The following is an 18,361-nucleotide window of genomic DNA, read 5'->3' as shown; positions in this document are numbered from 1 at the left end:
AAAACTTTATTATTCATTGTAGGCTATGAATACAGTGCCTGTATCCACAAATGAAAAGCTTTTAGGGAAAATAAACTATTTTACATCTCTGTAAACAAGGACAAAATTTGAAGTATTAGGAAGTTGCTTTGGATTCTGACTTGTGAGCCCCATGGCTGCATAGATCCTACAGCATCTCATGTTATAGCCACTGCATTATGTGTATGCTGCTCAACCAGTTTTCCAAGTAACTGAAAATGGCTAGGCTGTCCAAAAAATATTGGCCTTTCTTGGCAAACTAACATAATTTGAAATAAGGTAATCTGAAAGCTATTTATAAAACATATGAACTCAGGCCGATACATCTCCAGGATGCGGTTAAAAGAGAAATTATTCGGTTTTTTTTCAGCAAGCGACAAGTCACCTAGCATCCATACCGTTGTAAGTCTGCCACCTTTTCTTAAATCCTTTACAAAAGCTGTGTTCAGGTAAAACTGGAATGAAAATGTGGTATTGAGTATTCACGCGAATGGCAAACAAACATCCAAAATTTTCTGGTGAATCTAAAGCCACTCAAACTATGTTACATCAGCTGACAGCTTTTGCCTTTCTTTCTTGAACAGAGCATACCTGTACTGGTGTTTAACTGCTTTTATCATCACCAGACCCACAAATACATTATCTTCAGCTAATACCATTATTTAAAGTTTTGTAACTCTTAAGCATCAGTACAGGTATGGGAATCAAGCTCTAGTTTTATCATCATGGACAGTTGACTTCAGTGGGTCTGTAACGGCGTTTGTTATATGTACTAACACTGTACAATTAATAGCATCAAATATTCAAGCTAACAAAGTAAAACAAACATTGGACCTAATTGTGATCAGCATCAGGTGGTTGATAATCTTCCCAGCTGGCAATTGATTCTGGAAAATCCAATATGAAAAGAATGCAGCTCAAAATTCAACGTTGGTTCCAATAGCGTAGTGACAAAATGATGACTGAAAGACATTATCTGCCTTCACATTCTTCCAAAATATCTTCAGCAACCATATTCGGTTGGGCTGACAAATTGTTAATTACATTACAGTCGTAAAATACATGCTGTGTTATACGTTACATTTCCAACATAAAGTATATTTCTGCCAGTGGGTTCAACAAGTGCCAACCAAGAGAAAAAGAGTTATCTCCAACCTATAAGGCTGCACATAAAGCTTTAAAACGTTTGTCAGGTGGACTTTTCCAGAGACAAAGGCCTGCAGTGTATGTGAGTAAGGGTAAATACTGATGCTATGTAAACGTAATAAATGGCGTAATTGTTAAATACAAGGCTCTCGTTTAAGGTTTCAACTTAGCGTGCGTGATTGACAGATTAATGGCACTAGCTGCAGTTGAAACAGTGCAAGTTGAAGGAGTGTTTCACTTATGCCGTTCCCAGGCGATCCTGGTGGCAGCATGTTTCAGGGGCTAAAAGAGGACAGCAGCATTCAGAGGCGTGGTACAAACTGTGTAGGCCAACCGAAGGTTTCGATGCTCACTGGGCTTCCCACTCCTCATCTGAAACCTCGTCGGGCGGTATGGCGCGAGTGTTGCTGGCGCGAATGCTGCTGATGTTGGTGAAAGAGAGGAGGCTCGCAATACCAATCAGACTCACACCGGTGCCGTCCAGGTTCACCTGAGCCAGGTGCATGTGTTTCAAAAACTTCAGACCTAAGGAAAAATACATAAAAGTAAACTTGACATTTGTCCAAGTAAGCAAAGGATTACACGCGCCCGCTGAGGTCGAGTCCGATAAAGAAAAGGCCAGTGGGTGCAGCGTGTGACCTTACCGTGGTCTGTGATCCGTGTGCGGCTCAGATTAAGTTTAACGAGCTGATTGCAACGGATCAGACCTCTCCTCACTACCGTGTCTCCCACCTGAGTGCTGGCTAACCCCAACACCTAAAAATACAAAAAAAACATCAGCAAAATATCATGCCTATAGTTGGAATGCAGAGTCATAACTGTAATATGCTGTATAATCGGCTATGTTATGATGAAGTGGTTTAACCAGTGATATTTCAAGTAATGGCTGTTAGTTCTAGTAATGACCCCTGACCCATTAGGGGCATTAAATAAAGACCCAGGTAGACCAGTGATAAATTAAAACCAGTGGCCCGTGCAGATTCCACCCGTGAAGTCACCTCGAGGTGCGGCAGACAGACGATGAGTTCAGCCACTCCTCGGCTGGTGACTGCTGTTCGGTCCAAACACAGGTCCTGCAGCTCCTGCAGGCCGCGCAGAGAAGGAAGCCCTGCATCTGTCACCTGAGTGTTGCTGAGCGACAGTTTCTTCAACCTACACAGAACGTACACAATTTTCTTGTCAACTTCCCTGTTGTAATAGCACTTTAATAATTGTGTGGCTGTGATATGTGTGGTAGAACGGTACTGTACAGTTCTAAAAGTATGGGAATGACCTAGTCATGGTGGAGAGCTGTTTGACTCCCTGGTCTGTGACTTGTGTGTAGTCTGTCAAGTCCAGCTCTGAGAGCAGAGACAGATCAGCGAGGTATAACAACCCACTGTCTTTCACAGAGTGGCGTCCAGGGAGGGTGAGATGAGTCAACTTTAGACCTGGGAGAAAAGCAGAGACCTCATTAAGAGTTTGATTCAAATCAGACTTGGATCATTTCGTCTCACTTTGTCTGCTGATTTTTGAATGTTCCTTCGCAGGTACGGACCTGAGATGATCTGCAGGGCGTGATTGCCATCAGTAACAGGAATTCCCGCCAAACTGAGGGAGGACAGTGCAGGGAGGGTCGCAAGGTACTTCAGTGACACCTCTGTCACACCTGTCCCATCCAGGTTTAGAGTCTGCAGGCTGGACAGCTTTGCCAAAGCTGAGACATCCTCAACCTGGGAAAGTAGGACAAATCCAGACAAGGAAATGTCATTAGAGAAAAGTACACTGATAGTGTTAATAACGACCTGTAGAGCCAAGGTACCTTAGTCTGCTTGATGCTGAGAAGTCGCAGCTGTGGCACATAGGTAGGAAGGACTACCAACGTAGCTTCTGTCACTGCCGTCTGGTTCAGGCTGAGCTGAGAGAGGCAGGACGGAGCTGACTGGAGATATAGCACCATCCCAGCATCGGTCACTTTGGTCTGGTCCAGGGACAGGAAAGACAGACTCTTCAAACCTTGAAGATGCAGGAAGAAGAAAAATGCTTTGATACATGAGAAAATCATAAAAGCAAATCCCCATTTAACACTAAAAACAAGTACTTAACACAGAGCAGCTTATGTTAAGATCCAGCATTCTTGCACGTCATTGTAACTGCCAGTAAAGTGATGTTACATAATGTGTTATTCCCCCTATAATAAGAGTCTGAGCCTTGTTCACAAGACTGTTTGTAGAAAGCCCAACCTCTAATATGCTGCAGACAGGAGTCAGTCAGTTTGCTGCAGGAAGCGAGGTTGAGGTACTGGAGTTTGACCAGGCTGGAGAGGATTGACAGACCAGAGTCTAGACAGAACAAGTTCAGGAGATTAACATGAAATAGCAGAGACACTGGCCAAACTGTTTGCAAAAAGTTTTACAGAAGCAACAGCAACAGAAACTACATCCTAGGATAAAACTTTATACCAGTGATGAGAGGTGAGTTGACGAGACTCAGGTGCTTCAGAGCTGTAAAGGCCCTTAGCTGCCGCAGGAGCTCGTTGGTGGAGTAAGGGTAGCAGTTGAGAACAAACTTCTGCAATGGGCAGCCGAAGAAGAGCTCCAGAGTGCGCGGACGAAGGAGCCGTTCACGGGACATGTGGTTGAGCAGAAGCTCTGCTAGCTCCGGGGTCAGGCAAGCCAGACTGCTGCTGTACTGCATGCTGGGAGCTGAGAGAGTAGAGACAGAGCCAAGAATGACCACAGTGAGTAAACAAAGCAACGAGACACATTTTCTGGATAATGCACACGGTCTCTCACCAGTCATGAGGTGCACAGTTGCGCGGGTAGCCAAGGCACATAGGGATGGCACGCTGGGTGTCCTGAAGGGTCTTTTAGGTGGTGATGGTTGTCCCTGGGAGGCACGGGGGTCTTCTTGCTGTGCAGCTCTTTGAAGACGCTCCACTGCAGCCAGACCTGCAGCTACGGGCGCCACCCGCCCTGCATCCTCAGCCTCTGCTGGGTTTTCTGCTGGAGCCTCCCTGAAACACGCACAACTGTCTTTCACACACATACTGCATTTCACTGCACATATAAAATATTTCATGGTGGACTTTCTGTGCTTTCTGCATCAGCATATCAGCACTGTTAGCATGCAGACATTTTAGCATTTAACTCAAAGCATCACCGTGCCTAGATACAGCCTCATAGAGCTGGTAGAATGGTTGTAGGAGGTTAGTCTTTTTATGCAATTTGTTGGGATAACATTAGAACACGTTATTGTCCACCATAGTTGAATTTTGTCAGAGCCACGCCCCGGTGCAGTAGTACTTTTAGAATGATTCATTACCACTAGCTGCAACACACTTCAAAATCTGTCCTAGAATGTTTTTTAAACTGGAATCCATATAAATGAATCCATTATGAAAATCACTTAAAGCGCATTACAATTCTTACATTACTTTAGTGCCATTCTGTCTAGACACCCACCTGAGTCGATTGCCTTGCTCTGGCCAGTGGTGCCTGGGCTCAAATCCTCCTCGAATCCTGTTCTCTGGAAAGAAAGGCAGCCTTGGCATTCCTGTGAAAATGACACAATTGTAATCCATACGGATATTCTAATATCACCGCGCTGAAACTCAAAACAGTCACTGACATTAAAACCAGCCTATAAAGCATATACAATTCACAGCCCTGTTAGTCGCTCCGCTCCAGTTTTTTTTTTTACTGTCTTTGAAGTGAAGAAAAAAAAATCCCACACCTCTAATCAGCATCTTTGGATCTCTAGATCTTTGACTCTCCTCTGACTTGCTTTGACTGTGAATAAGGTATTTTCACTCTTTGGCCTGGCACACATTCAGAGTACTAAATCACAACCACATGCTCTGAAAGACTGAATATGATTGGCTGACAGCTGTAAGCATCGAGGGAACTCAGCTCTCACTGGCGGGGCTCTGCAGCTCTGACCCTGTGTACTGTATGTTTGACAGAAAGGGGCATTCACCTACATATTTCCTAATCCTAATCTTTCTTACGAATAACACACATAACAAGGGCAGTCAGTCTAATGTTCTGTACTTGTACAATGTACAATATAACACTGAATGGAAGTTACTCCAACAGCTGAAAGTGAGGGGCCAGAGTCATCTGTTTCTGACATAAGAGAACAAAAAGTTCTATGTGGATGAAAAAGTGGAGACACATGGAAACAGGAGGCGGGGGGGGGGGAGCAAAATGTAGGTCAAGGGAGGGATGAAATGTCTATAACAACTACAAACAAAGGGAGCTATACCGTTAAGCATGTCAGGTGGTTCTTCCTCTCCTTCTTGTTCTTCATCAATCTCTATACCAGCAGCTTCCTCGGGATCACCAGGAACCAGCCTCTGGCCTCGCCCTTTTGATTAGAAAAACATTTGTCACATGTGTACAACAGACAATTTGCTTGTAAATCTAATGTCCAAAAATGTCATACCCCAAAAGTGAGATGGCCCAGATAGGGAAGGTCCAACTCCAGGGATCCCTGCATAATTCACTGCTTCTTCCCACAGCTGGTTGGGTAGTGGAGGTGGCAGAACGAGGTCCTGCCCTCCTGCCCCCTGCAGAACTGGGATATGAGGCTGAGGAGGCACAGGGCACAGAGGTGGCTCATTCTGTCCTGCTAATGGTGGATCTGCAGGACTCGGAGGATCCTGAGGTGTTTCTGGAGGAGTGGTCTGAATACACAGTGCAGCATTGGGCGTGAGGCCAAGAGAGTGCAGCGAGCAAGCAAGTTCTGCCTCCCCAAAGCGTTTCCGAGGGAAACCCTGGAGGAGAGAAAAGGAGGGCAGGGAGGGATGACGTCCGGTGATGTGCTCCACGACGCTGCGCAGAGGGGCATCAGCTGGGAAGCGTTCACGCATTGATTCGCCAGATGGCAGCCGAATCTGCAGCAAAACACGGAAAAAGTTAAGTTAACAACTGCAGTTTCATAATTTGACTGTTTATATTTCTCACAAACGTGATCAGAAAAAAGGCTTCATAGCCTCACCATGAGGATGCAGTTGTTGTCAACATTTGTCTGAATCTTTCCACCAAGCTTCTGCCCTTGACCATGGGGAGGAGACGTCTGTGTGACCGCACTGGTCTGAATCTTCTCCTGCATGCTCCTCCGATCCTCAGCTATCCGCTTTAACACCAGTTCCCGCTCCTGGCAGTACAAAACACATAAGACAAGATGTTCTCTTCTCAGATTAAGAATCAGACACTTGGCTTAAAAGATTTTGTTCTCCATGTGATAACAAACAAATTGCCAGTCCAGCTGCGTTAGAACTGTTTGGTACCAGACGTTCTTCTTTTCACTGCTGCTGACCTGTTTCTTTTGTCTTCTCTCTGCTCTGGCTTCTTGAGCAACACGTTTTCTTTCTTGCTCTTCAAAGTCACTCTTGTCTTGTTTGATCCGCGACTCAACTGGTAGTGGTTCTGGGGACAGGTTACATGATTGTGATGGTCTGAGCACCAATGAAGGGGACGCTGCAAAAGTCAGAGACAGTCCAATGAGATAATTTTGCTTCCTTTCATATTCTATAGTCAAGTGTTTGGTGCCATACCTTTACTTCCAGTGGGAGGTGTATGTGACTCTGAAGTACTTGCTGCCTCTTTGGGTGGGTTAAAAGCAGAAAATGCTGTTTCAGCTGGCTGTGATGACACAGGCTGTTTGACCAACCTGTGCCGTGGATACTGACCCTGTAAGAGCCTATTAACATAAGACAGAGGGGCACAGAATTTACTGGATGGTGTTATCTTTTAGAAATGAAAAGGCCATCACTGAATGGTAATAACCACGTGGAAGTGAGAAAAAGTGCTGGGTCATCTCACCACTCGGCTGCCTCTGGCACAGAAAAATGCCCTGCCTGTATGGCCGCCTGGATCTGTTCCTCTGTGAAACCCATCTCACTGAGGATGAGGAATAACTCCCCTATAGTCTGCAAAACAAAATCAACCACTGAACAGCTGTCCAACAAATCAAAAAAGGCATGTAAACAAGGGCTGACCAAACTACCTTTGTGGCTGTTTTTCCCCTTATCAGTGATATCAGACATAAAGGCTACTACAGCAGTTTGTGCGGCTCATAATGTCTTTATAACTTCAATAACATTCAAACTAATTTTCCTATATAGCCTTAAGACTAGAGATAATGGTCTGTATTCTAGTGTAACTACTGCTTTATTTGATCTGACACTTACAGCTTGTAGGAATGCCAATACCACTATCCAATTAATCAATGAATTATCCAGTGAGTTCTATTGTAGTACACAAGGGCAGTTAATTCTTTTTTCAATATCCAGGGATATTCCTGCAATTAATTTTACAATATGTAATATTAGCTATTATCTTATACTACTAAAATACATTACAAATGTTCAGTTCGTTACTATTATGTTATAAATGCAGCTCTGCTTTAATTAGCATTTGACAACTGCAAGTAAACTGGGTTATTAAGATATAAATGTTAAAATCATTAATAACAATTTTGTCTACCATAGTGTTTTTAGTAGGTGCTGATGACAACATTCAGTTGTTTAACCTAAACTCTTAGGAATATTGTCTGTCCTTCAGTTAATATGACTAGGACTGACCCACAGTTTTGCCTTAAAACTCTCCTATTCAGAGTTAATGTTGGTTCATGAAGTTTTCAGTAGTTGGTAGTTAGCCTGTGTCAGGCTAAATGCATCAATTCAGAGTAAAGTCCACGGCTTAAAATAAAAGCAAAGACAACAAGCTAGCTCGCAGCTAGCTCCGGGTCTGTTGTTATGCCTTTGGTACAGTGAGGGCTGTCAACAAACACCGTTAGCGTGGCGGCTAACAGTTAGCTGAGGGCTAAAGCAGCTAGCGAGCTAATGTTTTTGTGCAGTGCAGTGTCATGTCAAAGCCAGGCAGGTAATTTGCAGCTTACCGGAGAGGCAGCAGAACTCATACCGCTGTTTCAACTTTACTGTAGAAAATAAAAAAACAGTAAAGTGAAACTGATGTTGATTAGCAACTTTGTTGACTTCCTGATGGCTGTGCAGCTCAGCTTGCTATGCTAGCCACACTGACCTCACCCCCCCTTTCACTTGCTGATTGACAGAATATCAACAACAAACCAGCCTATCAACACAACGGAGAGCCGAGACCTTCCACACCGTACAAATCCTGTACCGCTTCTCAGTGACTGACAGCTCCAAACCCCAACCGCTACCCAAAGAATAGCCTTAATCATAAATGACCAAGCATATCCGTATAATCTGTGGAAACTGATTTTATTTTTTGACACAGTTTAGCAGTGAATTCTGCCTGACAGATTAAACCGATAGAGAGTGAAAACTAACTGAAAACCTTCCCAGACACCAGGCAGATTATTTCAAAATTAGAAAAGAGAAAGAAAGAAAGACTGTGATATAATTATCACATTTAATAGATATAACTTGTGGCTTCAGTAGCAGTAAACCACCAATAGGTGTCACTCTTGTTGCATACTGATTTTAATCTTTTGCAGAATGTATGCTGCAAATTATTGGCAAAATATGAAACTTCGTTGGCCCAGCCAACTCTGGCAACCTGCAGATACAGTGAAAAAGTTCCAGGCACTAAAAGTAAGGTGAGGTGACTTTCAAAAACAATGCCATGAATGCTTTTTATTGATTAATTAACAATACTTGGTGCAATAATAAATCAATAATAAACAGAAAATAAATAAATAAAGATCTAGGTAGAAGTAGAGTGGCTGTCATGCTGCAGAATTAATCCAGGCCCAATCAGAAGCCTCCCTGATGGTAGTGCATGATGGACAGGAAACTAAATATCTAAGGAACAACACAAATTATTTCTTTGTGTAAAATGAAAGATTCTATGTGTAAAAATTTTGTCAAAATGGGAAAAATTCAGTGAATCCAGTCACTTTGAATTGTAACTTACATCATCTTTTTGCAGTTCACTGGAAGGATGCACCTCTGTACTTAAAGGAAGTGAGCTGTCCTTAAAAGTACTGGTTTCACCTGCTTTTCCTGACATGACAAATCAAAATGTCTGTACAGTTATTCTATCCTAGAATATCACCCAGTGCCAGATTAGGTGCATGCAGTATGCAGGCCGTAAAGGTGTACGCTGTGATGGGGACATCCAGTTTGTCAGTTAAGTCTTTGTTCAAATACAGGCTTGGCAACGGGTAGACAGTGAGTAACTGCAGGTAAGTCCGAAAAGGAAGCAGGCAGATAAAAACCAAAAACAGGTCAGCTTATGAGGCAATGAAACACAATAGCCAGTCTGTAATGTGGTAAAGAGTGTGGGCTAATGGGATGTTTTATATACTAAGTGACTAATTATGGGAAATGACAGGCAGGTGTGCAGCAGGAACCACTACTGGTCAGGGGAAGGAATGATGGGGTCAGAGATAGCATGAATAATGACAGTGTGATAATTTGATCAAATATTTTACTTTATGAATATACAACAATTGTTTCAGTACTGATGTTGATGACAGTGATGATAATGCCTGTCAGTCCTCCAATCTGACTTTTTTTTTTTTCTTATTATTATACAGGGTTTCACCAGCATTCTCTCATAGCAACTGGAGCAAACTTCATTTTGCATTTCCACAGCCCTTCTTTCTTTCTTTCTTTACACGGTGACACCATGACAAAGAAAATCAAAACGTTTAATTGTTTTACACCAGAGGTCACGGGCATCCTAACGGAACGACGCCCTCCCCGAGGCCTTCATCAGAAAAATGAATCGTCATTTACGCAGGCGCAGCGACTCACGGCTGAAGAAAAGTGCGACAAAGTAAGAGAACTGATGAGAGTCACACCGGATATCTATTGATGTCACCTTCATAATAAAGGCACAATATCCGTTTCATTTAAATTTTCATTTAGATGATATTTTGGTATATTTTATTTATTATAAGATCATCTTTAAACATAATATTAATGTTTTTTTTTACAGTGATAAATGTACTCACACAATCCCATCACTTTTACTTAAATGCAGTTTTGCTTTGCAGTATTGTACGAGAGTAATTTATTACTTCATACTTCTACTCCACTACGTTTATTTGAAAGCTGTAGTTAATTTTCAGATTAAGAATTTAGCATTAAGGTTTTGTGAAATTTTACATTTTAAAGCCATATGATATGCTCATACAACACACTTAAAAATTAAATTAGATTCGGAACCACCGGACTAAACTAGCTTGCTGTATACAAAGCAGTTAAAACTATCTCCACATTGAGCAGATACATTAGTAAAATGCTGCTTACACACTGATGCATCAGCGTTAAAAATCAACTAATGTCAAAAGCTGACATTCTTGTAAAGGAGTATTCCACCACTGCTAATGGCTTCTGCTCACCTTGAAGAGCTTTGATTTGAAATTTTCCACCGGATGTGGAAATGTTTTTATTAATGCGCGTTGACACCGGTTGTTGAGCAAGTCATTCAGGGAGAGTTTGAGGCGAGTACCAGGCACCGGTGAGTAAATAAGCCATAATCTGTGTGTGTTTTTGTGAGCTTCCCGGGGAATTTCGCTTTATGGAAACGCGTTTTCGATTTGAACCGGCCTCATTCTGAAGGTCGTGGACTGGTCTCGGTTGTTGACTTGTGTTTCTGTGAGGGGAGACGGCACTGACAGCCGCTGTAACTGCCACACATGCATGCATGTATCCGCTGCTGCTGCTGCTGCTTGTGGGCGACTTCGCTTTGTTTCCCAGCTTGTTAACCAGGTAATTTATAAGGGAAGAACAGCGGAAATATGTTCGGACTTGAGGTTAAAGTGTCTCCCGTGGGATCCTCTGACTTAATGTTAGAGTTTCGCATCCTAGCAAGCTAGCGGTTCCTCCTTCTGACAGCAGCGACAGTGTGGAAATGTGCTTGTTCGTCCGCTTCAAAGCTCAGGGTCGTTGTTTTATACTTAATGTCTTAAACGAGGCATTCAACAGGGCAGTGTGGAGGCTGGGGGTGTGGTCAGCCTTACTCATTCATTCATCATTCATTCATTGCTCACTGCGGTGAGTGAGCAGCTTTGCATGTCTTTTGTTTCTGAGGTCACGGGGTGACAGGAGTACCAAGAACTGTCACTGGCAAGTTTGTGTATGAAAGGGAATATATTATTGATCAGTTGTCAGTTGGCTGATATATTAATCAATAAATTGTTTCAGCATTAGGTGAAAGGTGTCTTAAAAACTCATGGATTCAAAGTTTTTCAATGAGAGATCCCTAGGTATCCTCCCATGTTTGTTATGTGTGTGGGCATTAGTTGATTAATCAGTTAGTTGCTTGACAGAAAATGAATCAGCAGCTATTTTGGTAATCAAATAATCGAGTCATTGAGTCTTTTTTTTTTTTTTTTAATGAAAGAAAGGTGCTGTGGCTCCAGCTTCTGAACATCTTCAGGATTAGGGCATTTGAAGGTGACAGCCATTTTTGTTGTGTGCTTCTGTTGTACTGTAGATTTGATAACATGCGACACACTAACAAGGACATGTCATATATGAAGTTGTGACCAGCAAGTTCTTGGTGTTTTTACTTTTTAAATGTCTTTGGCCTAGTTCAGTGTGTCCTACACTGGGGTACGCACCTGACCGGGGAAGAAAATTGTGATAAGGTTGAATGGAGCTTTTTACACTGGAGACATTTTGACACAGGTGTAACTAATCACACTATTGATTGCTGCTCAGGAGTAATTACTGAAACGGAGCCATTGTTAATGTTGGTAGTTCCACCAGCTCCTTTCCTGCTCTGACAAGTCAGTTTATCTGCCAAAAAAAAAAACATGGTTGTATGGTTAGTTGTTTTTATTCAGACAGCAAATCCACAGATACTCATTAAATCAGTCAAATTCAAAATTTGAAGAAGTTTTTCTTGCTCTCGAGTTCACTGTCAATACTATGATAGAAACTTTGGACAATCTGGGCAAAAGTTCACTTGCATTTTTCATTTCCACAACAGAAACCAATGAGAAAGTTCAACTGCTTTGGTAAAAAGTATGCCCTAATATTGTTTTTCAGCTTCCAAAGGGGGATGTGACAGAAAAGGTCTTTGAACCACGCTTTAATCTATCATCACCAAAATGAATCCACATCAGTTGATTAAACGCTGGATTACTTCAGCTCTAGCTGTAACTGATGATTATTTGTTCAACGCACCCAATTTGAAACCCCCTCTGGGATCCCTACAGCCCCCCAGTTTGGGAACCATGGTCCCAGGATTGTTTATCTGTCACATGGCTAATAGATGTCAGGATACGCCCTCTGGCAGGATAGAGGAAGGATGTGTCTCCTCTGCTGACTCACCAATATGATCTCCATGTGCACTCCAGGTTATTTGAGGAGATATTTTACTTTGATGTAAAGCCGAGACACAGGATAAAGTGATTATCTTTTCGTAGAGATTATGAAATCTATGTGAAATAAAGCACAGTGACATTTTCTTTTACTTTACAAAACCTGAGCACTTCAGGGACTCGTAAGATAGCGGAATCTGAAACGTTTGTCTCTCTGACTCTGACCTTGTTCAATCTTTGAGAGAAATATGCTTTGAAATTCCAAAGCTGGAATTTCTTTCTTTTGTCGCACAATCCGGTGCGGTGCTTGAACACATCAGATAGATCCATCTTATCTCCGGGATCACAGTCTCAGCTTTTATTTGTTTTCCCTCGCCTCAGTGGAATTTGTCAAACAGACTTATTGTGAGCTGATTTGTGACAACAGTAGTGTGTTTTTCTGGAGAGAAAAAATGTCAAAGCACAAACAGTTGAGCAGAGCGTCTCCACATTCCTGTTGTGAATTGCTTGGTCATGCAGAAGAGAAGGAAGGAAAAGAGGTAGATAATGCGTTTTTTTCCCTCGGTTCTTCATGTTTATTTTACCTTCCCCTCTGCAGATAAACAGACCCGATATTTTGTCTGTAAACACATCAAGCCTCAAAAATCCATCTTAAGCTAAACACTATTACTTTAGGCCTGTTTACTATTAGTTAGAGATTGTGGAGTCACATTATTGTCCACAATTCAGTTTGCTTCCTTGGCTGTTGGTCTCCTCTAGCCTACTAAGTTGCATTTAATTACCATTAAGCGCTTTGGCAGTACACCTTGGAACGTGCATAGTTTGGGCTGCTCTCCTCTCCCATTAAAACCCATTGAGCTGTCTGCAGTTTGTCTTTGGAGCATCTAATTATACTCTTGACTACATAAGATGTAGTCAGGCCTCTTTTCTACTCCCCCTACATCCACCTTCACTGTTTTCATCCATTCCCATGGGGCTATAAGGTTAAACTCATGGCTTTTCTCAGACTTTACTAGCAGAGGTTGTGTTGTCTGCTGCACAAACGTAATCACATTACGTTGTTTCCCAGGAAATGGATAAATGGCTGATTTGTATTTGACCGCAGTATGAGATTTTAGGCCTTTGTTTGGGTTCTGGGAGCCCGGGGGATATTTTATTCCTGTCCCAGTCTGAGTCTCATGAGAGTAAATACAGTAATTACAAGCGCAGCAGGTCTAAACTTCACAATTACCACGTTTCTGTGAGAACATGGTTTTACCTTTTGTGCAGCCGGTGCAACCTGAGCAGCCCTGGATGTAGAGTTGAGCAGAAGTGCCACACCCTAACACTGCTGGAGCTGGACTGGATCAGTCATTGGTGATAGCAAAAAAAAAAATCAGTGGATGTTGGAAAAAAGCAAGTGACTAAATGTCCTGTTCTGTTCACTCTGTACTGCTGTGTTAATAAAATACAGAAGGATCAGATTTCTTTTGGATAGATGCAGAATTCCTTTGGGTGATGTATCATGGTGTAATTCCTCTGCAGACTGTGGAGTTTACAGGAACAGAAGTATTACAAGAACGCAGTCTCAGCAGTAGTCAAGGTTTTAATCACAGCACAACTGATTTAAATTAATAAAAAACATATCAAAATATGATAGGCTGGTTTTATAATCCACAAACACAAATTATATTAACATTGTGCTACAGACCACATCAGTTTGGTTTTTAAAGACATGGAGATGGAATGACGTCAGCTATTTTACAGCTGAATAATGAATAGGGATTCACCAAAAAAAGGATCTGGCCGACTCGATAGCAGTTGGTCTCTTTTCCAGTGGAAAAAGTTGTAGATTTGATTCTGGTTCAAAATATGTATTGGCGTACCACTCCATCCACCATAACCCTCTCTGAGGTCTAAAAATGCTTGACTGCTGAGTGCTTTTTCTTTTCTGGAGGAGAGGACAGTCAGGCATTATGTAAGCTGCCAGGATTTAGCTGCCCCTTCAATCCCTCTTCACCCCAAAGACAGGTGCTGTCTTAGCCCTAATCACAGCCGCTGCTGCCTGAAGCCTGTGACAGAACAAAGAGCGAGATAAAGATGGGCATACATCGACTGACTGCAGCTGTTAGCTGTGTGAGACCTGGACCTGCTCCAGAGACTGTGTGCACAGAACTTAGCACAGTCATGCTGAAGTGCCGGACCTTGCCAAACCCTGAGTGAAGCTGGTGTGGCCACTGGGCTGTGAAGAGCCGAGCAGGGGAGGTAGAGATGTCTGCATGTTGAAAGGCTCAGGACGTGGCTGGGTGACTTCTAAACTGCTGAGCTATTTCAGGCTGAAGCACTCAGAGGCAACAGAGGCACAGCTATCAGCATACACCGCCACCAAATCTCCATAGAGATCCACAAACAGGGCAGCTGTCAGAGGTGTACAGCTACATCGAGGTCAGCCTTTGCATTTGCAGGCCACACGGGAGACTTGACTGTGTGAGGGGACTGGGCATGGTTGTGGTGAGTTTGTCTCAATTCACGTTTTGGAAGTTTGAAGTTAGGCTGTACAGGTTTTACCCCCTATGGTCACCTGCTCTGATTTAGTTCTCTCAACAGTGAACAGTTTGCCCCGGGTTGCAGCACTTGAGTGTGTTTTTCTTTATGTCTAGGAAAATGGCCTAGTTTTAGACTTGAAGGGAGAGAAGAATAACAGGAAGCTGGAGGGAGAGTTTCCGAGTTGTGTTAACACTTGAGATAAAAGCAAGAAAATCTGAATGCGGGATGTTTTTGTGTAAAAAATCTTGTTAAATTCTATTTTTATCTTTTTATTTCTTTCAGCCGGGGGAAACTTGTTTTTGAAATGTACACAAACTGGTTTGGATGAAGTGCTTTATTTAGCCGAAAAATTCAAGCCAAAACCTCCACACTGGTGCAACAGCTTCATTTAAAATCTCACAAAGCAGCAGGAATGAAGACAGTGTGTATGTTCTGTGCAGGCTGTGAAGTGAGCACAGCTCTAAAGCTAAGAAAAAGTTACCACTCGTCCTTGCAAGCATGAAGTCACACCTTTTTATATAGTTGACCCCAGTGGATAATGCTATTATCAGCACAGTGTTGGGATTGAGGAAAGCCCCCAGACTTTGAAGTGGACTTCAGTTTTAGCTGCTTGTGGCTTTGACTGCGTTTCTTTTCCCCGCAAGACACGCATGTGACTCCACAGTGAGCCCACAGCCCTGGGGACAAACAATTATATCTCACACACATGCATACACACTCGGGCTCCTCTGCGGGCTGGGTATTTCTTTAGCCCTAAGGCTCATGTAAGCTGATGTGGAATGCAGCGCTCGATTATTTGGCCGACGGGTAAGCAACTTGTTTAGATCACAGGACTGTTCTTTGTTCGCTGCAAAACACAATTAATCCGGCGTCTTTTATGACTTTAGGTGGGATTAATTGTGTAATAGTGTTGATTCCTCCATGACATGACGAGTTTTTTTTTTCCATTGCCAAATACACTAAGAACCTGTGGCATGCCAGTGCGTATTTTATCCTGAATTCACCCCAAAACTGACGCTGTACCAGAACGAGCAGATAATCCAGGTGAACTGCAACAGAAATGTTTAAACCTGAAACACTGAGGAATGCAGCGTCCATTCAGCATCCGCAAATATATCAAAAGTCATTACCAGTTAATAATTAAAGACATATTAGGCAACATGTTAATGCTGTTTCATGAACAGAGCAGACATATTCACAAATGAATAAACATCCTGTGCAGATTTATAAACATGCAGATCCAAAGTTGATGTGTGCTGAGATGAATGCAGCCCCATTAACCACTGCTTATTTCACATTATTGATAACTTATTCACCACACTAACGATGCTCAGAGGCTTCCTGGCAAAGTTGCACTGCCCTCCATGAGAAGAAAAGTTGCCCAATGTTCCAAAGAAAGCAAGTCCATAATGACTCACTCCCTCTCCTGCAGTCTGCATTGTTTGAAATGAGAGATGTCATTCATTTGCCTGTATGAGGTGGTAAACCAGCCCTTTGTGGCACTCTCTTTCATGTTGCCTTCGACTTTTTAATGTGAAAATCCTTTCCTTCGCCAGGCTGTCACGTGTTGTCTGTGTCGCAACAGGAATTTATGTCACTGTCATGGATTGTAAAAGAGCAGCTTCAGAATAGATACTTGTATTTCCACTGTGTGTAATCCTCATGTGATTAAAGGACCATACATCGTTTTTGCATGTTTTAACCCATTTTTACTGCCAGACAATTTCCAAAGCACCTTTAAAAAAAAATGTATACATGTGGTTAGTATGGTTAGTCCACCACTTTGGTCAAAACTGCAGTACTTTAACATCTTACTGGAGATTATAGATTGGTCCAAAATGTGGTATTAAATTTCAGAATATTAATTTGTCTAGCACTTTGGTTTATGGCCTAACAAATGCAAAGCTAATGACCTTCCCATAAGTATACATGCTAAGTTAGCCTTGTCATTGAGAACATGTTAGCATGCATTATTCGAATAAACTGAGGAACATCACTGGTCAGTGGCAAGTAGACACTGATTTCTTTTAAGGGGACAAAATAGTAGTTATAGTTCATCATAGACAAATATTGATCATTGGGGTTTAATTTCTGCCTTATGCTTGATGTCATTTGTGTGTGTGTGTGTGTGTGTGCGTGTGCGTGTACGTGTGTGTGTGTGAGACAGACACATAGATTTGTGTGTCTGAGCAGCAGCCTCTGACTCAGTGTTGAAGGGGCCTGGAGTCACATGGCTACTTGTCAGCAGGCTGGAGGAGGAAACATAATCCTGAGGAGGAAGGCTGCTGTTATCAGTCGGTGCATGTTGGTCTGAGAGAGCACTCAGCTCGACGAGAGGCTGGACAGCACATGATCGGCCGGCGCGCACGCTCCACATCTCTAACTCTCCTTTCTTTTGTCTCCCTATCTCTCTCTTTCCTCTCTCTGTTTGCTTTTGTCCTGCACTCTGACCAGCACCGGGTCGCTCCTCACAGCAGAGTTCAGAATTGCACTACAATGTCTGCGGTGGCTTCTCTGCAGTAAGCACACAAAGGTACGATCACGGACCTCTTTTTGTATTTCTATAACAGATGTCATGTTTTCAAGTTGTTCTTTTTTTGTCACTTTGTACTGCTTGTTGTTTTTCAGTTTAATTTATTGTGTTTTTAATTCATTGTTTATGTGGGTTAGTCCTTAATTGGGTGACCGGGGCCGTTGTTTGTCAGGTCAGGTCTAATCAAACATAACAAGATCCTTCCTGTTTAGTGTCACACTTTCTAAATATCCATTTGACTTGGGGAAGGAGCAGAGCTGAGTCAGTCTTGGACCATGATGATCTGTACCCATAGCATGGACAGCTGTAAACAAGTCCTGCTGATTTCCACAGGTTAAACAGCAGAAAACCTCTTCAAACATGCCACTTGAGTTTCGGAAGGACAAACATGCTTTTCCACTGTTAGAAAGTTGTACTGTTATAAAGCCTTTAAAAGCCCTGTTTTGGGAAGTGGCGGCTCTCTAAAAGTGCTGTGGTTTATTCAGAACTGACCAGACTGAAACACAGACCTTGTTTTCTTTTATCTCAGCTCTCGCCTGTGTCTTCACCAGGCGATGATAGTGTTAAGTCAGTGAATTTAGAGCAGCGTTCAGAATGTTACAGTGTGCTATTGTGTTAGATAAAAAGGATAAAAATTATCTCCATGTCACTTGGGACTATCACAGCTACAAAATCTGTTTTGTCTCTTTTTTTTTTTTTAAATTCACTGTCTGCTAAACAAACAAATGCATCACTCGCTGTCTTATTTTTAAACCCAGTTCTCTAATGAAAACTTAAACTGCTCCTTTCCTCTCTGTCATTGTCCTGCTTTTATAAGTACAGGCCTGTCTGTTGGTTGAGGTTTGGACATTGTGATCAAGCTTCTATTTCTGGACAGGCATTTTTATT

At 42.4% G+C, this 18,361-nt stretch overlaps 2 protein-coding genes across 6 annotated transcripts in view; one reads left to right on the top strand and one right to left on the bottom strand.

Annotated features, from left to right (window-relative positions):
* Nucleotides 1–3: 3 nt before the first annotated feature.
* si:ch73-173p19.1 lies at nucleotides 4–8,206 on the bottom strand. Of its 2 annotated transcripts, none has more exons than XM_041065537.1 (17): nucleotides 8,050–8,206; nucleotides 6,972–7,078; nucleotides 6,704–6,849; nucleotides 6,466–6,626; nucleotides 6,145–6,303; nucleotides 5,590–6,040; nucleotides 5,410–5,511; nucleotides 4,608–4,698; nucleotides 3,939–4,159; nucleotides 3,606–3,848; nucleotides 3,387–3,485; nucleotides 2,966–3,159; nucleotides 2,702–2,876; nucleotides 2,438–2,594; nucleotides 2,163–2,316; nucleotides 1,809–1,920; nucleotides 4–1,689 (listed from the first exon to the last, which is right to left on the bottom strand). In XM_041065537.1, the coding sequence occupies exons 1-17, from the start codon at nucleotides 8,068–8,070 to the stop codon at nucleotides 1,514–1,516; spliced, it is 2,769 nt and encodes a 922-aa protein (XP_040921471.1). In that variant the 5' UTR covers nucleotides 8,071–8,206; the 3' UTR covers nucleotides 4–1,513. The 2 variants fall into 2 exon arrangements, with proteins under 2 accessions (XP_040921471.1, XP_040921472.1); XM_041065538.1 differs by having other exon boundaries at nucleotides 6,466–6,575.
* A 2,345-nt stretch (nucleotides 8,207–10,551) lies between these two features.
* The window catches only part of slc4a2b (solute carrier family 4 member 2b), a 32,391-nt gene continuing 24,581 nt past the window's right edge, over nucleotides 10,552–18,361 (top strand). For 3 of the 4 annotated variants that reach the window (XM_041066168.1, XM_041066167.1, XM_041066163.1), the window contains exon 1: nucleotides 17,250–17,473. The gene's annotated coding sequence lies outside the window, so the exon portion shown is untranslated. Of the gene's footprint in view, nucleotides 10,605–17,249; nucleotides 17,474–18,361 lie in introns of those variants that run through there. The other variant, XM_041066166.1, reaches the window with a different exon arrangement.

The sequence above is a fragment of the Toxotes jaculatrix genome, chromosome 20 (genome assembly GCF_017976425.1).
Source record: "Toxotes jaculatrix isolate fToxJac2 chromosome 20, fToxJac2.pri, whole genome shotgun sequence".
Taxonomy (NCBI): Eukaryota; Metazoa; Chordata; class Actinopteri; family Toxotidae; genus Toxotes; species Toxotes jaculatrix.
The sequence above is the reverse complement of the archived record's forward strand: the minus strand, read 5'-3'. Positions and strand labels throughout refer to the sequence as shown.

Bases quoted from the DNA above. Each gene is read 5' to 3' on its own strand.
- si:ch73-173p19.1 (XM_041065537.1), bottom strand. From the start codon at position 8,070: ATGAGTTCTGCTGCCTCTCCG. The intron at 3,160-3,386 runs GTTGGGCTTTCT...TGCATCTTCAAG, and splicing joins CTGTCTGCAGCATATTAGAG to GTTTGAAGAGTCTGTCTTTC. The intron at 2,317-2,437 runs GTCATTCCCATA...CGTTCTGTGTAG, and splicing joins CAGCTCTCCACCATGACTAG to GTTGAAGAAACTGTCGCTCA.